The sequence below is a fragment of the Cheilinus undulatus genome, linkage group 21 (genome assembly GCF_018320785.1).
Source record: "Cheilinus undulatus linkage group 21, ASM1832078v1, whole genome shotgun sequence".
In the NCBI taxonomy this organism is placed as follows: Eukaryota; Metazoa; Chordata; class Actinopteri; order Labriformes; family Labridae; genus Cheilinus; species Cheilinus undulatus.
The window spans coordinates 18701367-18721027 of record NC_054885.1 but is presented as its reverse complement, the minus strand read 5'-3'; the positions used below and the strand labels follow the sequence as shown (position 1 = coordinate 18721027).

The 19661-nt window shown below is 41.3% G+C and overlaps 1 protein-coding gene across 2 annotated transcripts; it reads right to left on the bottom strand.

Moving 5' to 3' along the window:
• Nucleotides 1-847: 847 nt before the first annotated feature.
• fbxl20 (F-box and leucine-rich repeat protein 20) lies at nt 848-19286 on the bottom strand. Of its 2 annotated transcripts, XM_041778094.1 has the most exons (16): nt 19042-19286; nt 18748-18935; nt 15240-15301; nt 14395-14449; nt 14165-14239; nt 13813-13907; nt 13636-13704; nt 13457-13552; nt 13169-13295; nt 10938-11012; nt 8082-8212; nt 7628-7688; nt 7449-7493; nt 7306-7362; nt 6971-7183; nt 848-4002 (listed from the first exon to the last, which is right to left on the bottom strand). In XM_041778094.1, the coding sequence occupies exons 2-16, from the start codon at nt 18787-18789 to the stop codon at nt 3895-3897; spliced, it is 1311 nt and encodes a 436-aa protein (XP_041634028.1). In that variant the 5' UTR covers nt 18790-18935; nt 19042-19286; the 3' UTR covers nt 848-3894. The 2 variants fall into 2 exon arrangements, with proteins under 2 accessions (XP_041634028.1, XP_041634027.1); XM_041778093.1 differs by lacking the exon at nt 19042-19286 and having other exon boundaries at nt 18748-19030.
• Nucleotides 19287-19661: the final 375 nt, after the last annotated feature.

Here is a 19661-nt window from a genome sequence, read left to right as displayed (position 1 = left end):
TGGTCAAGCCTCAGGACTCACCTCCATCTTTTTTGGGACAAACTGTAAGCAAAATACCACTTGTCACAGTAGTAACCATCACAAAAAACTATTTTTCCCCTCTTTTTGTCCTTATCAGAGGATGGCAACCAGCATTATTTACCTCACCACCTCCCTAGTACTCTTTCAGCATTAACTTTTTGTCCAAATTTCATTTATTCCCAAGAATGCATCTGTGACCCAATTTTGGGCCCCGACCCACCACTTGAGAACTGTAGGTCTAGTTAAGTTGCACCCCCATGTAGGGAAGTTGATCTTCGAAGCAGCACAGGTTTGAGTCCAACATTTGACTTCTTTTCTAAATTTCATTTCAAACTTTTCTTCCTGGTTTCCTACACTAATCACTAAACCAGTGGTTCCTGTCCTGTTTTCCATGGAGCCCCCCCCCCAATAAAGTTAGGGAAAAGATAAAATGTTAAAGACAAATACTAACAGCTGCTTCAGTTTTAGGCCCTCTTATTGTGCATTTTCATCGTCACAGTAGGATGGCTTTCTGGGACACTGAGCCAACAATAATGGCATTAAATTTTCAATAATTTAAATTTCTTATTTCCTTTTATAAAAATCAATCATTTTATTGCACTCCTGGAGCTGGTGGATTACCTCATTTTGCTTCTGATTTAAGCAAATCCATCAGAGGCTAAAAGTAGAATTTAGAGCAGCAGTGATTGAGGTGTGATTTAAAAAGGCTTACTGCTGCCATCTGCTGCTTAAACAGTGCTAAAACACCAATAACCATGAGATCACAGCGAGTTCACCACCACACAGAAAACCAGACAGTTATTAATAATATAGGTATATATTTATTCATACGTACATATTCATTTATATCGGTTAATTGTAAAAAAAAAAAAAGAAAAAAAAAGAAAGAAAAAAGAAAAAAGGAAAAGATTTACAGTAATTATATTGACTACAGTCATTGTCAAAATTGTTTCTGAAATTTCTCAGGCGTTGATCTACCATGGACTTTCACTGTGGATTTGATTACCTTTACCCTCTGTCCTAATCCTCAGCTGAACTCCAGTGTTTGGGAAGAAACGTGAATGAAACAAAGCAATGGACTTGGTGTAAACTTATGTTACAAAGGGACACAGAAGGGTTAGATACTGGGATAAAGAAATCAGCTGTTTTGTTAAGTGTAGTGTATTTTGTACCATGAAAAGGATTGATGATGGGTTATTTCTTTTCTTTAAAACTATCAGGAGTGGCTGGAGTATTATTACCTGTAATCCATTCAAAGTGTTGGCCATAAAAGCACATGTTATAAATCCTCTGACTTTTCCTCTTTCCTCCTGTGTTCACCCAGGAGCACAGTGACAGAGCACATTAGATATCTCCGCCATTTTGACTCTTAGTTGTTCCCTAATCCCCGTAAACCCCCATTCAAACAAAACAGATCAGACTGGATTACACTGGATTCATCTCAGCTTGTATTATCTGGCCTGCCGTAGCCGTCAGATCACAAACTGAATAGAATCATCAAGTCTTTTGCCTGTTGGCACGCATCTTTAAACCTGAACTGGGATATTTTAGAGAGATCAACATTCCTCACTGGGGTTTTGGCCTTGAATAGGGTGCTTTATGGGAGGGGAGTATTTTGAAAAAGCAAGGCATTAAAATCAAGATCAGGAAAGCACGCTTAAAGGGAGAAAATTAATTCTGCTAAAGTGGCACACAATGCCTGAACAGCCATCTCTCCTTGATGGAAACATTCAATAAGAAGAACCTATATCATACATATCATCGTTAGAACTCCTCCTAAACTCACATTTAAAAAATCCAACTTAAATTTGAACATTTATTACAATTGCACTGCCGCCAATGCTTCCCCTAGACAAAAGGCTACACTCTGGACATTTAGTAACAATGAACTCTGAATAAAAACACAAACACCATCAGATCAAAACTGAGGACTGGAAGAGGACTCAACTTAGAGACACTGAACTCATGACTTCAAACACAAAGCAGGCGCAATCCAAACCACACCAAAACTGAAATGCAAAAGAAACGGAAGAGATCCAGAGGAAACCGGACAGAAAAGAAGCAGTCAAAGATACATTTATAAAATGAAAGGGGAAGAGACACAGAATAAAGCAGGTGCAAGTGCAGGAGAAGATAATCCATAATAAGAAAAGGCTTCATCAATACTTCATAGGGCAAGGGGCTCGAGTCCATGGCAGCCCTCCATTGTGACAAAAATCATTCCATCAAATCTGTCAGCAGGCCAGAGTCGTGTGCTCAAGATCCAGATGACTTCCTCTCGCTGTGACTCCACCAGTCTGATCCAGCGGTGGAACTGGTCCCAGACAGACATGGGACGTCACAGGTGGCAGGGCGCAGCACTCCGTTCCCTGCAAGGCCTCATGGGAGTTGAGGTGTCGCCGACCCAAGCGCATCCTCTTGATCAGCAGAACCATCCTCTGTGTGAACACGGGAGCGGCTAAATTAAATCAAACCGACTGAAAAAAAAAAGACTGATTGTTTTCAGTTGGCTTTTTCTTTCCATTGTTCTGGTCTGACAGCATCAATTCATGCCATCATGTCAGACTTTTTTTTTTTTCTTCTGTCAAACGGGGTTTTTATAACTCCTGTTTGTGACACGAGCTTTAACAAGCCAGCATCAGTTCTTCCATCAAACTCCATATAAAGAGCTGGCTCATTTTGACAGTCCAAAGCTCCAGCATGTATTATAACATACTTTATCAAGCGTGTGTGAAGATCCATCGACTTCAGTCTTACATTGTCTTCTGTTGCTTTGCTGGCGTTTCCTCTGACTCCACAGTCCTCGTTTATGTACAGTTAGACTTTAAAAAACTAGGTGTTACATGCAACATTTGGCATCTTCTCCAGTCCCCACTTGTAAGTCTTAATTGGTGTCCATTTTTTAGAAAAATATTAAACTTTGTCTTTTTTCCCTCTGTATATTGACGTTCCGATTGTAACGGAGAGACAGAGAGAGAGAGGAGAGGGAACAGGTGTGAGCTCAGTGTATGCATGGAAGTGAAGTCTTAAATTTCAGAGAAGGCCGTCTTTGTAAAGTGTCTCATCATTGCTTTACTAGAAGTGCAAAATGTATGCTTTTTAAAAAAACAAACAAAATAAATCAGAAAATATGCTTCCTGCTGCTTTCTTTGTGTGTTTGGGGTGATGGCAGTTTACCCACTGCGCTGCTTCCCCTTTGTGAAATGAACAGAACAAAGTGGACAGGTCTTACTCAAGTGCAGTCTCATCTGGAGGTAGCTGTTAAGTAACCTTCAACACTGAGGGAAGTCTGTGTGACAAGTTAAGAGGGATTTTTTTTTACTCTCTTTAGTAATCTGTCTCAAAGTGCTTTATAGATAAAGAGTCGAATCCCCCTAAAATATGGTTAAAATGTTGGTTCTGATCTTGTTTTGTAATCCTGTGAGCTATTCTTTAGTACTTCACTCGATGAAGAGTTAAATCCCTCAACAGTTGTGATCACATTTGATTTTTACATAACCCTCTTTGTAATACTGCCTAGACCCCTGAACACCGACAAGGAATGTTCAGACATTCTTCTTAATCTGTGCGTGCGTCTGCGTGTCAGCTCGGCTAAAGCGCCTGTTGTGTTGCTGTGTGTGGTGGCGATTTCTGGGAATGTTTTTGGGAAAGTTACCAGAGACCCTGTAGTGTTATTTGGCTCTCTCCCTCTCTCTGCAGCTCCAAAGGGTGGGTGGGTTGGACAGGGGGTGGGGGGGTGGGGGGCACACCAGCATGTACTTTCTAACAGGGGGCCCGGGAGAAGGGACAGCAGGTCAGGGATGGAGCGACAGCCTGTTGGGAGCGTATACTAGGGACGCAGGGTTGAGGAGGGAGGGGGTTGTTGTCTTTACATCATAACAGGACACAGCAGCGACAAAACCTCTGACGGCTGCCTCCAACGGAAGGGGGCGGAGTGATGGGAGCGAAGTATGCGTGCACTTTGATGTTGGGTAGATGAGTCTGCGGACAGAGAAGAAGAAAAAGAGATTTGTGAATTCAAAAACGTACAAACCCTGCCATCACAGCAGTTTTATGTTACAGTCTTGAAATTACATATAAAATAATTCAACTGATAGACCCTCAGCCAGTCAGCTGGTGATTGATTAGATGTACTGTACTGATCTGTATCAATAGTGAAGACATGCTTGAGATCTTACACTGAGGAGATGAGATCTCTCAGGGTGTCACTAGTATTAAGCTGATAGTCTGTGTTGCACACTTGAGCTTTGATTCATCATTGGTTGTGGGTGAAGACTCAAACCATGAAGGTTTATCTGCATAAACTGGTTGAATTTCTAACGTCCACTAAGATCATTCTCCTGAGTAGCTTCCGTAATTGAAAAACAGAAATCTCTTGATTGAAACCAATTAACCTCACCCAACATACATCTATGCTCTCAGCATGGTCCACAGTCTCCATCTCAGGCTTTAACCCAGAAATTCAACAGAATTTATATAAGCTATAAGCTAGCCAAAAGCAGTCCATAGTTACTTGCTGAAGGAAGCATATTGCCCATCTGCAATATTGAAGGTTCTCATGCCAATAAACTTGGTCTCCTGCTATACTTGTACACCAGGACAAGAAATTCAGTCTAGTTCAAGATTTTAATCCAGCTTTGACTGTAGCCTGACTTTCCAATGCTTGTAAAATTTTGACTTTGCCCTCCTCTGTGGACTGTAGCACTACTCAGCTGGATTATTCTATGGGGCTACTGCTGTTTATTGCAAGCTAATCTGAATCAGTGTTTGCGCTTACATAAATATCACTGTTAGATGGCATTAAGCAACCACCAGCAGCACCAATAACACATGCACTGTTTTTCTTTGATCCACCATCTTAAATTTAGTGTTATGATTCAGTTAAAAATTTTTATCTACATACATCTGACATAATATACATAATTATAATCAATTGAATTCCCCACACTTTTATTTTGCACTTAGGGTAGCTTAAGTTTTCTTTAAAACTTATACATCTGTTTTCTTGTAACCATCTTTCTATCCCTGTTGCATTAGTGTTTCTTGTTGGTTCTCTGCCACTTTAAATGATAAGAGCAACTCATCCAGGTATGTAGCCCAAACAATGTTGGCCCCACCCCTTCTGGGTAAAAACACTGCATCAAAATAGATTAAGGTAAATGGAAATGATTGGTCTTTTGCTGTCTAAAAGCTTAAAATACAAAAACTATATAGCTAAACTGTTACTAGGAGCCCATGAAGCATTCAAATGACTAACCTAACCCTTCTCTGAAAAGGGATTGGCATTATATAATCAGGAGTATAGGTTTATATGAGGGTCTATCAAGGCTCTCTTTGTCACACTAAACAAACGACCTTGTCATGTGACCACAGATGTTACCATATTAAAGGAGTTGAATCTTAACTTTTTAAACAATACACTACGTGTGTGAGGAATCTAATAACAGGTAGAACAGACTACAGCTCCCCCTCCACAGAGCGTTGCTGGTTTAAAATAACTATGAACACAACACTGGTCTCACATTTTACCCGTTTATTCCTCTCTAGTTTCAGCCCAAAGCCACTAAGATGAAATTCTGACTATGAAAATATAGTGAAGTATGTTTTTTAACCATTTCTGACAAGCACAACAAGCAAGGCAAGAGTTTACTATCACACTGCTGCCACAGCTATAGTCTCTGGAGGCTTGGTTTCACCACAGTAGGGGTGTGGTCACCCTAGAGGGTGGGAACATTGAACTGCTCTCATCAATGCAGAAAAACATTAGAAGATACATGGTATTATGCTGAACATTTTGGCATTTGGGCCAAAAATTGAGGCTGCAGTAAGGCTTGGATGTGGTGAGTAAGCTGCCTTAGGGCACCATTGGACAGGAAGGAGGATTGACACAACCCAGGTCATGCTCTGGATGTCTTTGCATATTACCAGGGGCATAGGAAAATAATCTGTTGAAAAAACAGTCTTCACCTTTAGGGTGGCTTACGGGTGAGTAAGCATAGCCTAGGGCAGCCTTGCTTAGCAAGGATACCGTGGCACCCTGGGATGTCTGCTGACATCATCAAGGGTGCCTTCAAAATGTTAACCAAGGATGACTAAGAATATGCAAAATAGTAACTTTCATGACATGTATAATGAAAATTGTCTCATACTCTCATGAAATCCCATTAATGTAAGGGTCATGCAGCATTTTGAGCCCTATGTGACCACTTTGCATTTTAAATTGTTTTAAGAGATTTATCTTACTGCATCCATTACTACATAAATCCATCTGCAGTCATAGGGATGTAAAATGTTTGTTTTTTAATAACTTTCTATATGGGATGACTTCAGTATTTTTTTTTTATTCAAAAGGGTGCCTTGACAGAAAAAAGGTTGAGAAACGCTGGCCTAGGGTACCTTTAGGGTGGGTAATAGGGTTGCCATGAGCCCTTGATTGTGCTGTGGATGTCCAAAGGATCCAAAAACCACTCACGATCTCTGTGCGTATCACCAGGGGTGAAAAGGCACAGACAAAAGAGATGCCATCTAGCTTGACCTTGGCTGCCAAGTGACACACGTATGGCAACATGTGTCAAGCTCGACTCTGGCTGCCCTCCCCCCTCTCCATCACCAGGTTTTGGCACGATGATGATTTCTTAGCACCCTACATGCTTAAAACTTATGCATATAACTGTATATGTTTCTGTATCTGTTGTGTTAGAACTGTTACATGTCGCTTCACGAATGTAAAACCCGTGTGTTAATGAGAATCAATAGTTTGAAATTAATGGGTTCATTGAAACTGCGATGTGCAATATGGTGGTTTTTACTGCTACAGCTGCTGTATTTGTGATACAAGTTTACAAATAGCACCAAAGTGGCATAAAGTGAAGTTCATACAGTAGACCTCTCCTGTAGTGTCTCCATATGAATCAGTGCTGACTCATTGTTTATCGCCCACACCACTCACCCTTAGTCTCTTGATGCCAGCGCGCGTGATCTGCTGGCAGTCATAGAGCTCGATGCGATCCAGACTGTGGCAGTTCTTCAGGTGCTCCAACGAGGCGTCTGTGATCAGGGGGCAGTTGTCCAGCTCGATCACCTCCAGACGGTCATGAGCACAGGGGCCACTGCCGAGATGTCTGATGCCATCATCGGTGATGAGCTCACAGTGAGACAGACTCTGCAGGAACACAGAGTACCAATACAGAACGCTCACTCAACCGTCTGCTTGAATGAGCTGTGATTTGTTGCTTGTAAATTCTACTGGACCTTGATATGTTTAAGTGACAGACACACACTCACCAGGACTTGCAAACGAGGGCAGTGGATAGACAGCTGGATGAGGGTTCCGTCTGTGATCTGGTCCAAAAAATGAAAACACAAAAAATGTCACAATGGCTCCAAACAATAACAGTTACTCACAAATCTCAGTTTCTTAAAATTACCTGCACACATTCCTCTAAATCCATCTTCTCAAGCTCATGACAATTCTGCAGCAGAAAGAAAATAAATACAGAAAAGCTCTCATCTGATGTGGGAGATTTAGATTTTTGGGATAACACTTCAAACATTTGACTCTGTGAGCAAAGAATGGCTGTGTGCAAACACGAGCTGCCATACTTACTCTCGCTAATGTAGTGAAGCCGACATCTGTAAGCTGAGAGCAGCGAGCCACTTCTAATATTCTGGAGGGAGGAAGATGAGGAGCACAGAGTTCAGCAATGACATTAGTCATAAAGTTTGAGAGTAAAAATTAAGATAAAGTTTTATATAATCTTCTGAAGAGTCTTCATATGGGGATAAAATAATGAACCAATACATATTACATTCAGAAATTAAAAACTAACCAACGATATCAAAAAAGTCTCCAAATTAAAGACTAGCAATCAATCACAGATCTGTGTCCTCCAGTTAAAACGACTGCCCTGAAGTCAGATCACTTCACAGGATCAGCTGGATAATGACTCAAAGGTATGTTAGTAGAACAGTGGGATTAATTCACAGACTAATTAAAAAGTTTTTCGGGCTCCCTGTTAGGAAGCAGTGCTTTCAGAGTGTTTGTAGGTGTGTGAATTAACCTGAGGCGAGGGCAGTTCTGTCCCAGAGCGTGCAGGATGGCGTCTGTGATATTGGCACAGCCGGACACACAGAGAGACTGCAGGCGGTGACAACCTCTGCAGATTGTGATGAGGCCCTCGTCTGTGATCTGCTGCTCAAAGAGAGAGAGAGAGCATTGTGATTGTACAATATCCACTATGAGATGTGAAAAAACAGCTATTTTTCCTGTGCTCGATTACAGATTTACAGCACTGTGCAGAACTTTTAGCTGTGTTTGGGCCAAAAACCGAGGCTGAAATAGCGTGTAGTTATGGCAAGTAAACTGCCTTAGGGCACCATCAGGTGAGAGCGAGGACTGACATGACCCCAGTCATGCTCTGGATGTCTTTGTATACTACCAGGGGCATGGGAAAATAACCTGTCCACACCTTAAGGGCAAAGAAAAGGGTGGATGTGGTGAGTAAGCACGGCCTAGGGTACTGTTTGGGCAGCTAGTGAGCCCCTGGTCTTGCTGTAGATGTCTCCAAACATATTACCAAGGGTGAAAAGGCCCGAAGTTAAGAAATGCCATCAAGCTTGAACTTGGCTGCCTACCCCCCTCTCTCCAGCCCTGGGTCGAGGCATGTCAGGCCCCATGGTGAGCACCCTACATGCCTAAAACTTATGCACATGCCTTTACAAAAAGATATAGAGAAAGATGTAGGATCTGTGCACGGGGGTCAAGATTTTCATCAAGTTTTCTGTTTTTCATTCGTACATTTTTAGTCCAAGATGTGTTAACCAATCAGCAGGCTTTGGGGTATACAGGTCTGTGTGAAAAACAAATGGACAAAGCCTGATACCAGATCAGATACATACCAGATCCCATCAGCAGTACCTTACGATGATTAAATAATCTTTTTAAGCAGATATCTGCATTAAAGTCTGGCTAACAATCCATTACACATCAAGCATGATAACTTTAATTAATCAATACATCTTATTTGTATAGCACTCATTAAGTTCTCTCACAACACTTTACAAAGAGGGCAGGTCTAGACCGTATTCTTTGATATGTTATTATAAAGACCCAACATTATCACCATAAGTTCAGAACTGATCAGAACTTCAGTAACAAATCAGCCTGAGGCTGTGTTGTTTCAGCCAATCAGATTCTCTCACTACCCGAAACGCATCAGGAATGATCGATCTGATCTCCATTCAAAAAAGCCAAACATTTAAAAGTTTGCTTCTCCTCTTGAAGACAGACTTGTTCAAGCTTAACTTTTTACAAATGTGCATTGCGATGATGGCATTTTGGCAAACTTCATTTCCAGAAATAAATCACATGGATGTAGGTTTTTTTCTTTTCAGGCTCATTCTATTGAAGAGAGGAGTAAGGCCACTGCCTACTTGAACTTTCCATTACATTGAGCGGCTTGGCTCTACTTGGTATGACTTGGCAGGGCAGCCCAGCATGGCAGGGGATTTGCTTTTCCACCACAACCTGTTTGAGGGTGGGTCTAGATCTGATGACATGGTGTTTTGAGTTGATAATGTTGAATAGCTGTGCTTCAGTAAGCATTGTTTTGTTCTGCCAGAAAAAGACAAAGCTTTAAGCTACTTTGAAGTTTCTTCGTCTTCTTCTTTTGGTAATACGACAGGTATTTCAAAGTTTGGTGTAGCAGTTGCTACTTAAACACGTCTGTAAGGTGTCCCTGAATGATGATGAGCCACTGTGACGTGATCATGGTGTGCTTGGAGGCTGGTGATGGAAGAGTAAATCAGCATGGCTTTGTCAGGATCAGCATGGCCAAAAGTCATAGAAGAACAGCCACATTAGACTCAATGAATAGGCAGCGTCTTCATCACAGTTAAACACCACATGGAAAAGGGAGTTTTGCCTGGAAATCGTTCACTACAAACCACTTGTTTCATTGGAATCAATAAGAAATTCACATCCGTTCCCAGGGGCAGACAACGTCTATCAGACAGTGATGACAGCAGATGGATGCCAACATTAGTGAAAATATCATGGCTTTCAGGCGCTGATGAGTGAGTGATTAGGTTCTGTGAGTAGCCTGCTAGGCCCGGGATCAAGTTTGACATGGGATTTCTTCCTTTATGTCATTCCTGTTTCGCCTTCTCTGATTTCCTGCTCTTTCTACTGTTCTTTCAAATAAACACATAAAAGGCTGGAAATAAGTCAATCAATTCATTAGATAGCAGACCCTTATATTCCCAGAGACACTTAGTTTGTGAGCGATTACTTTTGAAATATGACTTAGCAGTGGAGAAAAGGTACAGTATACAGGTAAAGTTTTCCATATGTGGTATCAGCTCGACTCCCTTCTACTTGGCTTTGTTTTCAATTACAGTATAGTTTTGATAGTACTAGGCAAAGGCATTGAGGGGATAGTGTACCTAGATTTCAGCCTGTGGCTTTTGTCACAAAAAGTTTTCTTCCAGAGATGGTTGCAAGCAGAAAAACAAAATATTATCAAATAGTACTGAAGAGTTTAGCATCATAAAGCCCACAATAAGAGCCTTTATTCTTTTGAGTGATGACACTCCTCAACCACTCAATGGCTGGCAGTGCTTGGATGTCACATTTTAGGATCAGCTCAGCATGTTTGACACCTGCCAGAAGTATTCAAAAAAACTACAAGGTACAATTCTTCTTTAAAAACAGAGTATAGTCGAGATGAGTTGAGCTGTCACCACATAATGGAAAAGCATCAAATGTGTGCCTGGTCAGACTCACAAGCTTAAAAATTTTTACAAAGAGGGATTCAGCTTACACAAAGTGAAACAATCCCCAAATTCTAAATAAAATTGCATCATTTGTTTGTCCTAGGACAACATGTGTTCTGTCTAGCTGTGTTGGCTGAACTTACTGAACACGTCTGCAGGTTGAGTGTGACTAGCTCTGGACAGTGAGCCCCGATATGTTTCAGAGCCTCGTCCTCTAACTGTGGAAGAGATCAAAAGAAAAAGGACAATGCTCAGCAAAAAACAGACAAGGCTTATCAAGTGTTCATTATTAAAGAACAATACTAGATATGCTTTTCGACAACTTTAACATGAGTGCAAAGATAATCTCTTCATAACTCTTAACTTCCACTGACATGAAACACTCTTTTGTACATTGTAAAACTTCGAGGTGCAACTCAGTGCCATTCAGGGCCCCCCTAATCCTAACTTCAAGCTCTAAAATAAAGACTATATTGAACAGCTGTCTTTGAATCACTAAAATATATAAATACTTTGCCTTCTCACTCTGTACTTTCGACAGTTGATAAAACACTGTCTGACACATTATGAATGTGTTTACATTTTTAGTAAGCAGCATTTGGCAGGCTTTTTTTTTCAAAGAAACATCCTTTGGTTGCACAGGAAGTGTTTCACTTTATTTTACAAGAGCAGTGACTGTTTTCTTCAGAACTGTAATAAGAGGAAGTTGGTATGATAAGTGATTGGCAGTGTGATGAAACAGCCAAAAGAGTCATCTATATTGTAACTAAGAGGCTCTCAATGGGTTAAATGAGATCTGCAAATCAAGATGTTTTCAGCTACATCAAGACTAAATTAGTGTGCCAGCAGTCAAGTGGTTATGTCTGCAGGCCCCATGTTCAGAGGCTGCTTTCCTAGAAGACAAACGCTTTGACTTTCTCAGTTAAAGTGATTATTATCTCACAACAACAGGAAAGTTTCACTTCTGTTACCATGTAGCCGGCCTGAATGAATTTCAGATTTTAGTTCATGCTGTACAGAAGCAAACATTCATAATTTCTCAAGCCGGATGAATAATTAGCACCCGCCACCAGCCAAATGCAGGTATTTTTTGAGCATTTTCAGTTGAATTTGATTAACTTTACCAGCCACTGTGGCGGGTAAAAAGAAGTAAGGGATTTTAATAGATGGATAGGGTTAAATAAAACCCCCTTTTCTGCTTGTTCCAACCTACTTTATGAGCAAAGCCAAGCAGACCCTCACATTCACTAGTCAAAAAACCCCTGCCTCCTCCTCCCTGTGTCAAAGCTGCTGTTATGTTTAAAGACAGCTGTGTGATGGGATGGTTTGACTCAGTATCATATGATGGTAGTTCACTGCAAATGGTGCATCCGCTAAAGGTGTGTTTGAACCAAAGTCTGGCTTGTTGCAAAGTTAAACAAAGCCTGATTTTTGGCTTGAGACTGCAGAAAGTGCATAAAACATTAAATTCTAGTAGGTCTAAAACTTATCATGCAGGAAAAGGCCTATGAATTTACAGTGCATGGTTGAGTACAGGACAAATTGGTTGAAAACAGTCTCAGACAGTTTTAATGATTAGTGCAACAACTCCGTCTTATTAAATAGCCTTTAAGCTGAATACGACAGGCCTTGATTTTTTATATCATACCTTAATAGATAATGCTGCTCGTTAAAGAGGAGTTGCTAGTAAAAATGCTTGTGGCAGTAGATTTTGACAGATGAAAAGGTTAAATTCCAACCCTGTTCTCAAGTGAAGCAATAAGCACCTTCACATTTAAAAGGGTTTTTTAGCACCCTCAAATGATGAATACCCTGTATAATATAGATTTTTATTCTACAGTGAATCAAAGTGTGCCTTGCAAGATTACACATCTCCTTAGGTAATCACAGTTACCTTAAACTAGATAGAGCATTTCAGTATGAAAACATGCATTTTTTTTAATCAAGTATCCTGGATCTTGAATGGACGTCTGAAATTTGTGACAAACAAACAGGTTTAAAATTGATTTGTAATTCAGCAAGTTATGAAAAGAGTAGCATTGATTTAAAGTTGAAGCGACTCCTCTCCGAAACGACATCCATGTAAACGTTAACTGCATTTTTGTCTGCCTTCAGATATCAGCACAAGCTAGAGTGAAGCATAGAATGTGTACAAAATGAACCGATCTTTAAAGTTTTTAAGTTTTCACTGTTAGATATACAACTATGTAGCTGCTTGCTAACTTGTGGGACAAGAACAGGGGTCCAGTTAAATCGGCTAATTAAGCTACAACTCTAGCTCAACTTCACTCTGCATGCAAATGTACTGACTGAATCAAACCATTACCAATGACCTTGTCTGTGTCTCCAGTTCGTTCTAACCCATCAAACATACCTGTGTGCATCCCTTGAGAAAAAGCCCTTTTAATCCAGGGCATGAACGCACCAGGGCCTGGATGCCGTCCTTTGTGACCTGATCACACCAGGAGATGTTGAGCTGCTCCAGCAGGGGACAACCCTCACTGTCAGGAGGAAAAAGCACAGGTCAGATGGGGGTAAAGCAGCAGAAAGAAGGCAGCAATGAGGGGAAGATGGAATACAATGTAGACTGAAAAGTACAGTTTTTCCAGAGGAAATTATCCTGATATATGGTGCATAACATCCCAGCATTGTGCCCACACACCTGAGAGCTTTGAGTGACAGGTTTGTGATTGAGGTACAGGAGGCGAGGTCCAGGTGCTTCAACTTTGGACAAAACTTACTGAGGCTATTACACGTGCTGAAAGGAGAGAGACAACAAATGCTTTAGCTGAAGTGAAGTACTTTTTTTGTTGCATTTGTGACACAAAACAATCCAAATACCTGTCTGTGATCTTGGTGCAGCCATTTAGACTGAGCAGCTCAATATTCCTGCAGTTCTGTGAGAAAGTCCTAGAGAAAAACAAAACTTTGATTTGATGGCAGTCACACAGAAGGCACAGGCTCTACCTCTCCTGGGTCTGAAAGTGAATAAAATGCTGTCGGGCTCTCCAAACTCACCTCAAGGCGCTGTCACCAACACCCAGGCAGCCCCGCAGACTCAGCTTCCTAAGGAACCCTCCACACCGCTTTGAGATGTTCTCCACCACCCGACCCTTAAAGAAAAATTAACCCTTGGCATATTGGATTCCCTTTTTTGCTTCCATTTACATTGATTAAAGATAAAGAGTAAAAAGGGTGGTATAACCACTGATTGCCTGAATCAATTCGATTCTGATTCAAAAGGTCCAGATTCAACCTGATTTGATTCACAATTAATATAGGGATGCTGTGGTTACAAAACCTATTTTGCTTCTATATTATAAGGAGATATAAACAGCAAGAAAAGCAGACAGAGTTAAAACTTCCTCACCTCAATGTCCCTCTGAAAGTCAAAGAGGTCAATCCGTTGCCAGTTGCTGCCGTCCAAAGCCAGAACATTCCAGGACTGTGAGCAGGGAGAGAGACATGGACATTAAGAGTCATGATTCCTTATGTCGTGCAACATCCACATCGACAACACATAATTAAAAACGCAGACAAAGAGGAAACAGTCACACTCATCTCCATACGCACAGACACACCTTGTGAACACAGACTCACCCGTGAGACCTGGGCACAGCGACAGAGTGTCACCACATCCAGAAAGGAGAAGATTCTGGAAGAAAGACAGGGACGGTTCAGAGACCCTGATCCTCGCTACCAGAAGCTTACTCTTAAACATTAAACTCTGCTTTCAGCTCGGCCCTGCATCTGCTTCCCCTCACAGCACTGGGGTGTGAGCAAATCAGTTAATATTGTCTTTAACTGTCAGCAGGACAGATGTGTTTACCCTGTTTACCCTGGGATAGACATATTTACTCAAAGTGGTGCGGAAGATGGCTTCTAGGAACAGCGCTGAAAACGCACAGTGTTACCCATAATGCAGTAAAAAACGGTGTTAGGATTGAAGCAGGGATGCAGCAGGTCCTGGCACAAGCTGCCAGCCTCACAAATCACGGCGCCGAACTCATCCAGGGTGCACAGAGTCAGCAGCCACAGCACAGGCAACTTGGCTAACAAGGCCCAGGCTTGAGTTATGGACTTCATTTTCTGTTTGCTAAGGGCTTTTTAGTTTTTTTCAACCTCCAATCAATTTGATTGCTTTATAGCTTCAGGCATCTGTGTTTAATTACAGTTTTAGCACTGAGGGAAGCAGAGGAGAGTGAGGACGGAGGGGGCACTGGCATCCTGGTGGTTAGTTAAGCTGAAATGTTTGCATTCGGGCAAGTGAGCATACAGACGCCTTTATGACCGTGGTCATGTCTGTGTTTAAGGGGTGTAGAGGGAGGAGGGTGGTGCAATACCAATGTGCATCTGTGTATACCTGGATGTGCCGAACAGGAGTGTGGAGTAAGCAACATGCCAGTGTTACTTGTCTGATTGAAATTTTTTGAAACGTCACTCACCGTAGCAACAGCTCCTTTGGCAGCTTCTTGTTGATGACTGCCTCATCACTGTTTGTGAACATCTGTAAAGGTGAAGAGGGATAATGTTAGACCATGCATCCTGATGTGCCCCGTCTATCCTATCTCAAGGACAGCCATGACATAAAAGCAAGGATAAATGATGATAATCTCATCAGCTGAGATTGATTCAATGTCAAGTCTTGGGAAACACAAAAGGTGATAGAAGATAAAGCAGCACATGACAGTGGATTTTGTGTCTTGTGAGGGAAGAATCTGCCGCAATGGACTTTGTCACAAAGACCTCCAAACTGTGATGGCCTCTGCTTTTGTGTTATCTTATTCTCTCTTTACTTACCCAGTTGTTTACAGTGTTTCTTTACCAGCACAAACTGAGTGTGCACAATCAGTCACAATATATCTTTTGTGACTCTCCAACAAATCGCTACAGCTAATGAATTTCCACAGAAATAATTGCATGCCATGTGAGTGCAAATACTGGCCGATAATCCACAGAAAAGGCCTCAGCACACAATGAGACAATAAATTGGAATTTATTGAGACAAAGCTACTTAAATACATACACGTGTCCCAGTTATTAAGGGATCTAGGGTGTCCATAAAGTGTGGAAAATCATACCTGCAAAATGCTTCCACAGAATCACAACAACACAAATGAAGCAACATCTGGCCCAATCCTTTTTCCTCCACAGATTTAAAAAGATAAATCTAAACCAGGGACAGGGGTAATTGAGGGGTGGGGGCTTTGGTGTGTAAATAAAAAGTGCAGGACAGCAAGTGTTATTTATGTAAAGCAAACATCAGTGACAAGATCAGTGAGGCAAGTCCTTTTTTTCACCGTTGCCAGTAAAAATGCCATTTATAATAGAAAATAAAATACTTGGAAAAAAAGACTTATCTTTGTGACAGAACTGTGCTGTTTTCATCAGGAGTGTTGCAACTGAAACCACTTTCACCAAAGCTAAAAGGTGAAGTTAACAGACCCATATATTTAGGAACTGACATATTAAACAGCCCACAAAAAAACTGACGGGTTTGTCCTTTTAAAAATCCAGTCAGCTCCAGGTCAAAGCCTCTCTGTGTCTCTCTGATAAACATACAAACTCCACATACACAAACACACACATACAGCTGTCTATTCAGAGGCTGCCTGCCAGCGTAGACGTGTAAAATTTTGAGGGAGTAAGAAGGGACAGACATTTCGCATTTGGATTTGGGGCAAATTGACTCTGACAGCTCGCCTTCGACGGTGCAACTCTCTGGCCAAATAATCCAGAGCCATTTCTAAAAAACCAGATGCGCATGGTCAACGGGCATACACTGTCCCCTTTTGTACTCTAACATGAAATGAACCTGATGCTGCATGAATGTGAGCATTATGTTTTCTCCACTGGTCAGCTATAGTTGGTAAAGCAGGCCTGGCAGGAGGTAAAAGCTGGGTGAGCTGTAACCTCCAGCTAGAGATCATTGTAAAGCAAAACAAAGTGTGATAATGTTTTCAGAAAAGCTGGCGTTAGTCTTACCCTAAAAAAACACTATCCTTAGATTAAAATAAGATCTGACTGACACTTTACTGAAATAAACATTATTAACTAACACTTAATCAGTAGTCTCACTGGGTAAAATATTCAGCTCATAGTTTGCTATAGTTAGTTTGCTAAAGTTATTTATCAAATACCCAAGGAACAAGCCAGAAACATAATTGTTCTGTTCTCTGTAGGTTTTGTTATTTGCTTTTACAAGTCTTACATCAATACACTCAATTATACATAATGCTGTGTTGAGTAAAATCTCATTATGGTTTTCATTTGCATATTCCTTTTAAGTGAGAAATAGAAATGGGCTTCATTAATGCCTGTCTCCTTTTCAGAGTGCTGTAGCCTTTTGTCTGGGGCTGCTATACAACAGATCAGTATCTACCGCAGAGCAGTAAAGCCAGGGAAGTCAGAAGACCATTTCTGGCTATGCCTGTCAAAGTAAAAGTCCTGTGAACCACTCAGACTTAAAAAGGGGTTCTTAAATTTCCCTTTACATTTTGATTAAGTCACCTATTATTTCTGATATAAGGCTTTCCCGTGCTTTGCTTACCCATTATTTTCATTGGAGTTAAGCAAAAGCAAGAATTTTAAAATTACTAACAACATGAAAAGGAGACTTCTTTGACATGTTACATATTTACCATTGTTATTTTAGATAAGCACATAGTCTGAATAACATTCTGAATGGCGGAGCATCGTATAATGCTTCTAAATAACAATACAAATCATGGTTTATCTATGACGGTGGGATCATCTAGCTTTCTACCCACATACTTCCAGAAGGGCTGGGGCTTTGTTTTTTTCTTAATGCCGCCACTTTGCACTGTAAAACTAATATTTGGCACTTAAAAATCGGGTGTCTTTCCCCTTTACGCAACAATTTTTAACAAAAATTTAACAACAAATAAGCACGACCAATCGCTCATATTCTGAAGGTTACTTCCGGTTTTGGCGCTTCCGTCATACTACTCACTTGACATACAGCTCTACCGCAGCTGTCAGGCCAGAAGGTAACGGCTGAATCTTCTGAGTCGTCAGCTGTTGCACCGTTAAAAATAAATAAAACCAGACACAAATCCCACGCTAGCTGGGGATTAAACAACACCAAGTGCTCAGGCTACACTGCCCAATGTCACAGGCCGGATACATAGTATTTCACGACAAGTTTTAACTAACATATCAAGCTAAACTTGTGGCTTAGACACAGAGTTAATGGTAAATGTTGCAAAACAATAACACTAGCTTATTCATGTGTAGCCTGTATACTGCCCTTATCGTATCTGTGGGCCCAGAGGCTGCGGTGTGGGATAGCCTTCAATTGTGACAGCTTCGGCCTGTTTGTTGAAAGTTCTGTGCTAATACGGGGTGCATGTAGCAATCACAACCCGAGGCCCCCACAAGCGCAGCGGCCATGGATATGCAATAATACAATTAGACTACACGGGCTACAGAACAAACGTCGCATAAATACCCCATCCCATCAGGCATAATGCGTTTTAAAAGGGCTAGAGCATCTCTTATAGTCAACAAGTTCATTTTCCTGTAAATTATGTGAATGTGTGGAGGTGCTGTCCTCGGCGTGCTCTGTAACATTAGCCTCGCAGCCTTTGTTTTGACGGCACATAGGGAAAGGAGGGCAACATTTAGGACCTTTAAAGTCCTTTATTTATTATGAAAAGACACAATAGGCCCAGTGAAAAATGTTAACTTGTGTCTAAAACGAACCTTTAAACCAGCAGGCCTACGCTAGCCTATATGTTGTTAGGACAAAACAACAGCGTTTGACATAATCCTAAACACTGACTGCGGAAGAGCTGCATCAACAGCCTCACTATAAGCGCAGTTTTAATATGTTAAAGGACAAGCAGCGATGTAGGCCCATATCAGAATGATTTTAAAAGCTACACTGGATGTGTGTCAGTGGCTGTCAGTTAACGTTGATGGTAAACTCACCTCAAACCGACTTCGTGAAACACCATTTACCTCCTTCCCCATGTCGGACACTGGTTACCGACTCAATGAATTCAATGTAGGCGAAGTAAAATGCAGATACGGGCCCTCTTCCGTCCGTTTCTCCTCCACGACTATCATGCTACCGTCCTCTCGGTAGCTCCTGGGCTGCGATGTCTTTGTTTTTCGGCCTGCAACACAAACGGCAAGACCCCTTGGTTGTTTCTGGTAAAATATGGGCTACAGGCAGCAGCCAGCCAATAAGCCAGTTCTCTTATCTGCTCGTTTCGCCCTCACCTCCTCCTCCCCCTATACAGCTTTCCATCCATCCACACAATAGAGCGACAGGAATAGGACCTGGTAACCCAAAATGGAGCTGGTGGCTACTACACCTATAACACTTAGAAATAATTAATATACTAAATTAACCAAAGCCACAACTGCTGCCCTACTTGTCGGCTGGTCGTTAAACTAAAGCTCACTTTGCGGTCCAGGGCAGACTCGGGAGTAAAGATAAATATCAGAGTGGGGAACCCACCTATTGACAGCCCACGTAGCTCGTATACCTGACAGGAGGGACTGGAATAAAGGTTCATATATAAAACAAATTTATTTAGATAGTTTAATCCAAGATAATTCCAGAGTTTGATATTTTAAAAAGGAGTTGGGGTTAATTTAGGTTACATATATTTGCATGTGTGGTTGATGCGCCCTCCAGTAGGCCACTTTAAAAAACAAATAGGATGTATGTCTTTAGGCTTTATCTTTTAAGTTTCTTATTACAGCCATATTTATAAGTAGAACAAAGCGTCTGCTACTTTTGTAACAGCACTTCAATAGTACAACAACGGATATCCAAGCTTCTGTGACGGCTCTTAATGACATATTTAAAATTTAAAAGCCATTAACCCTTTAGT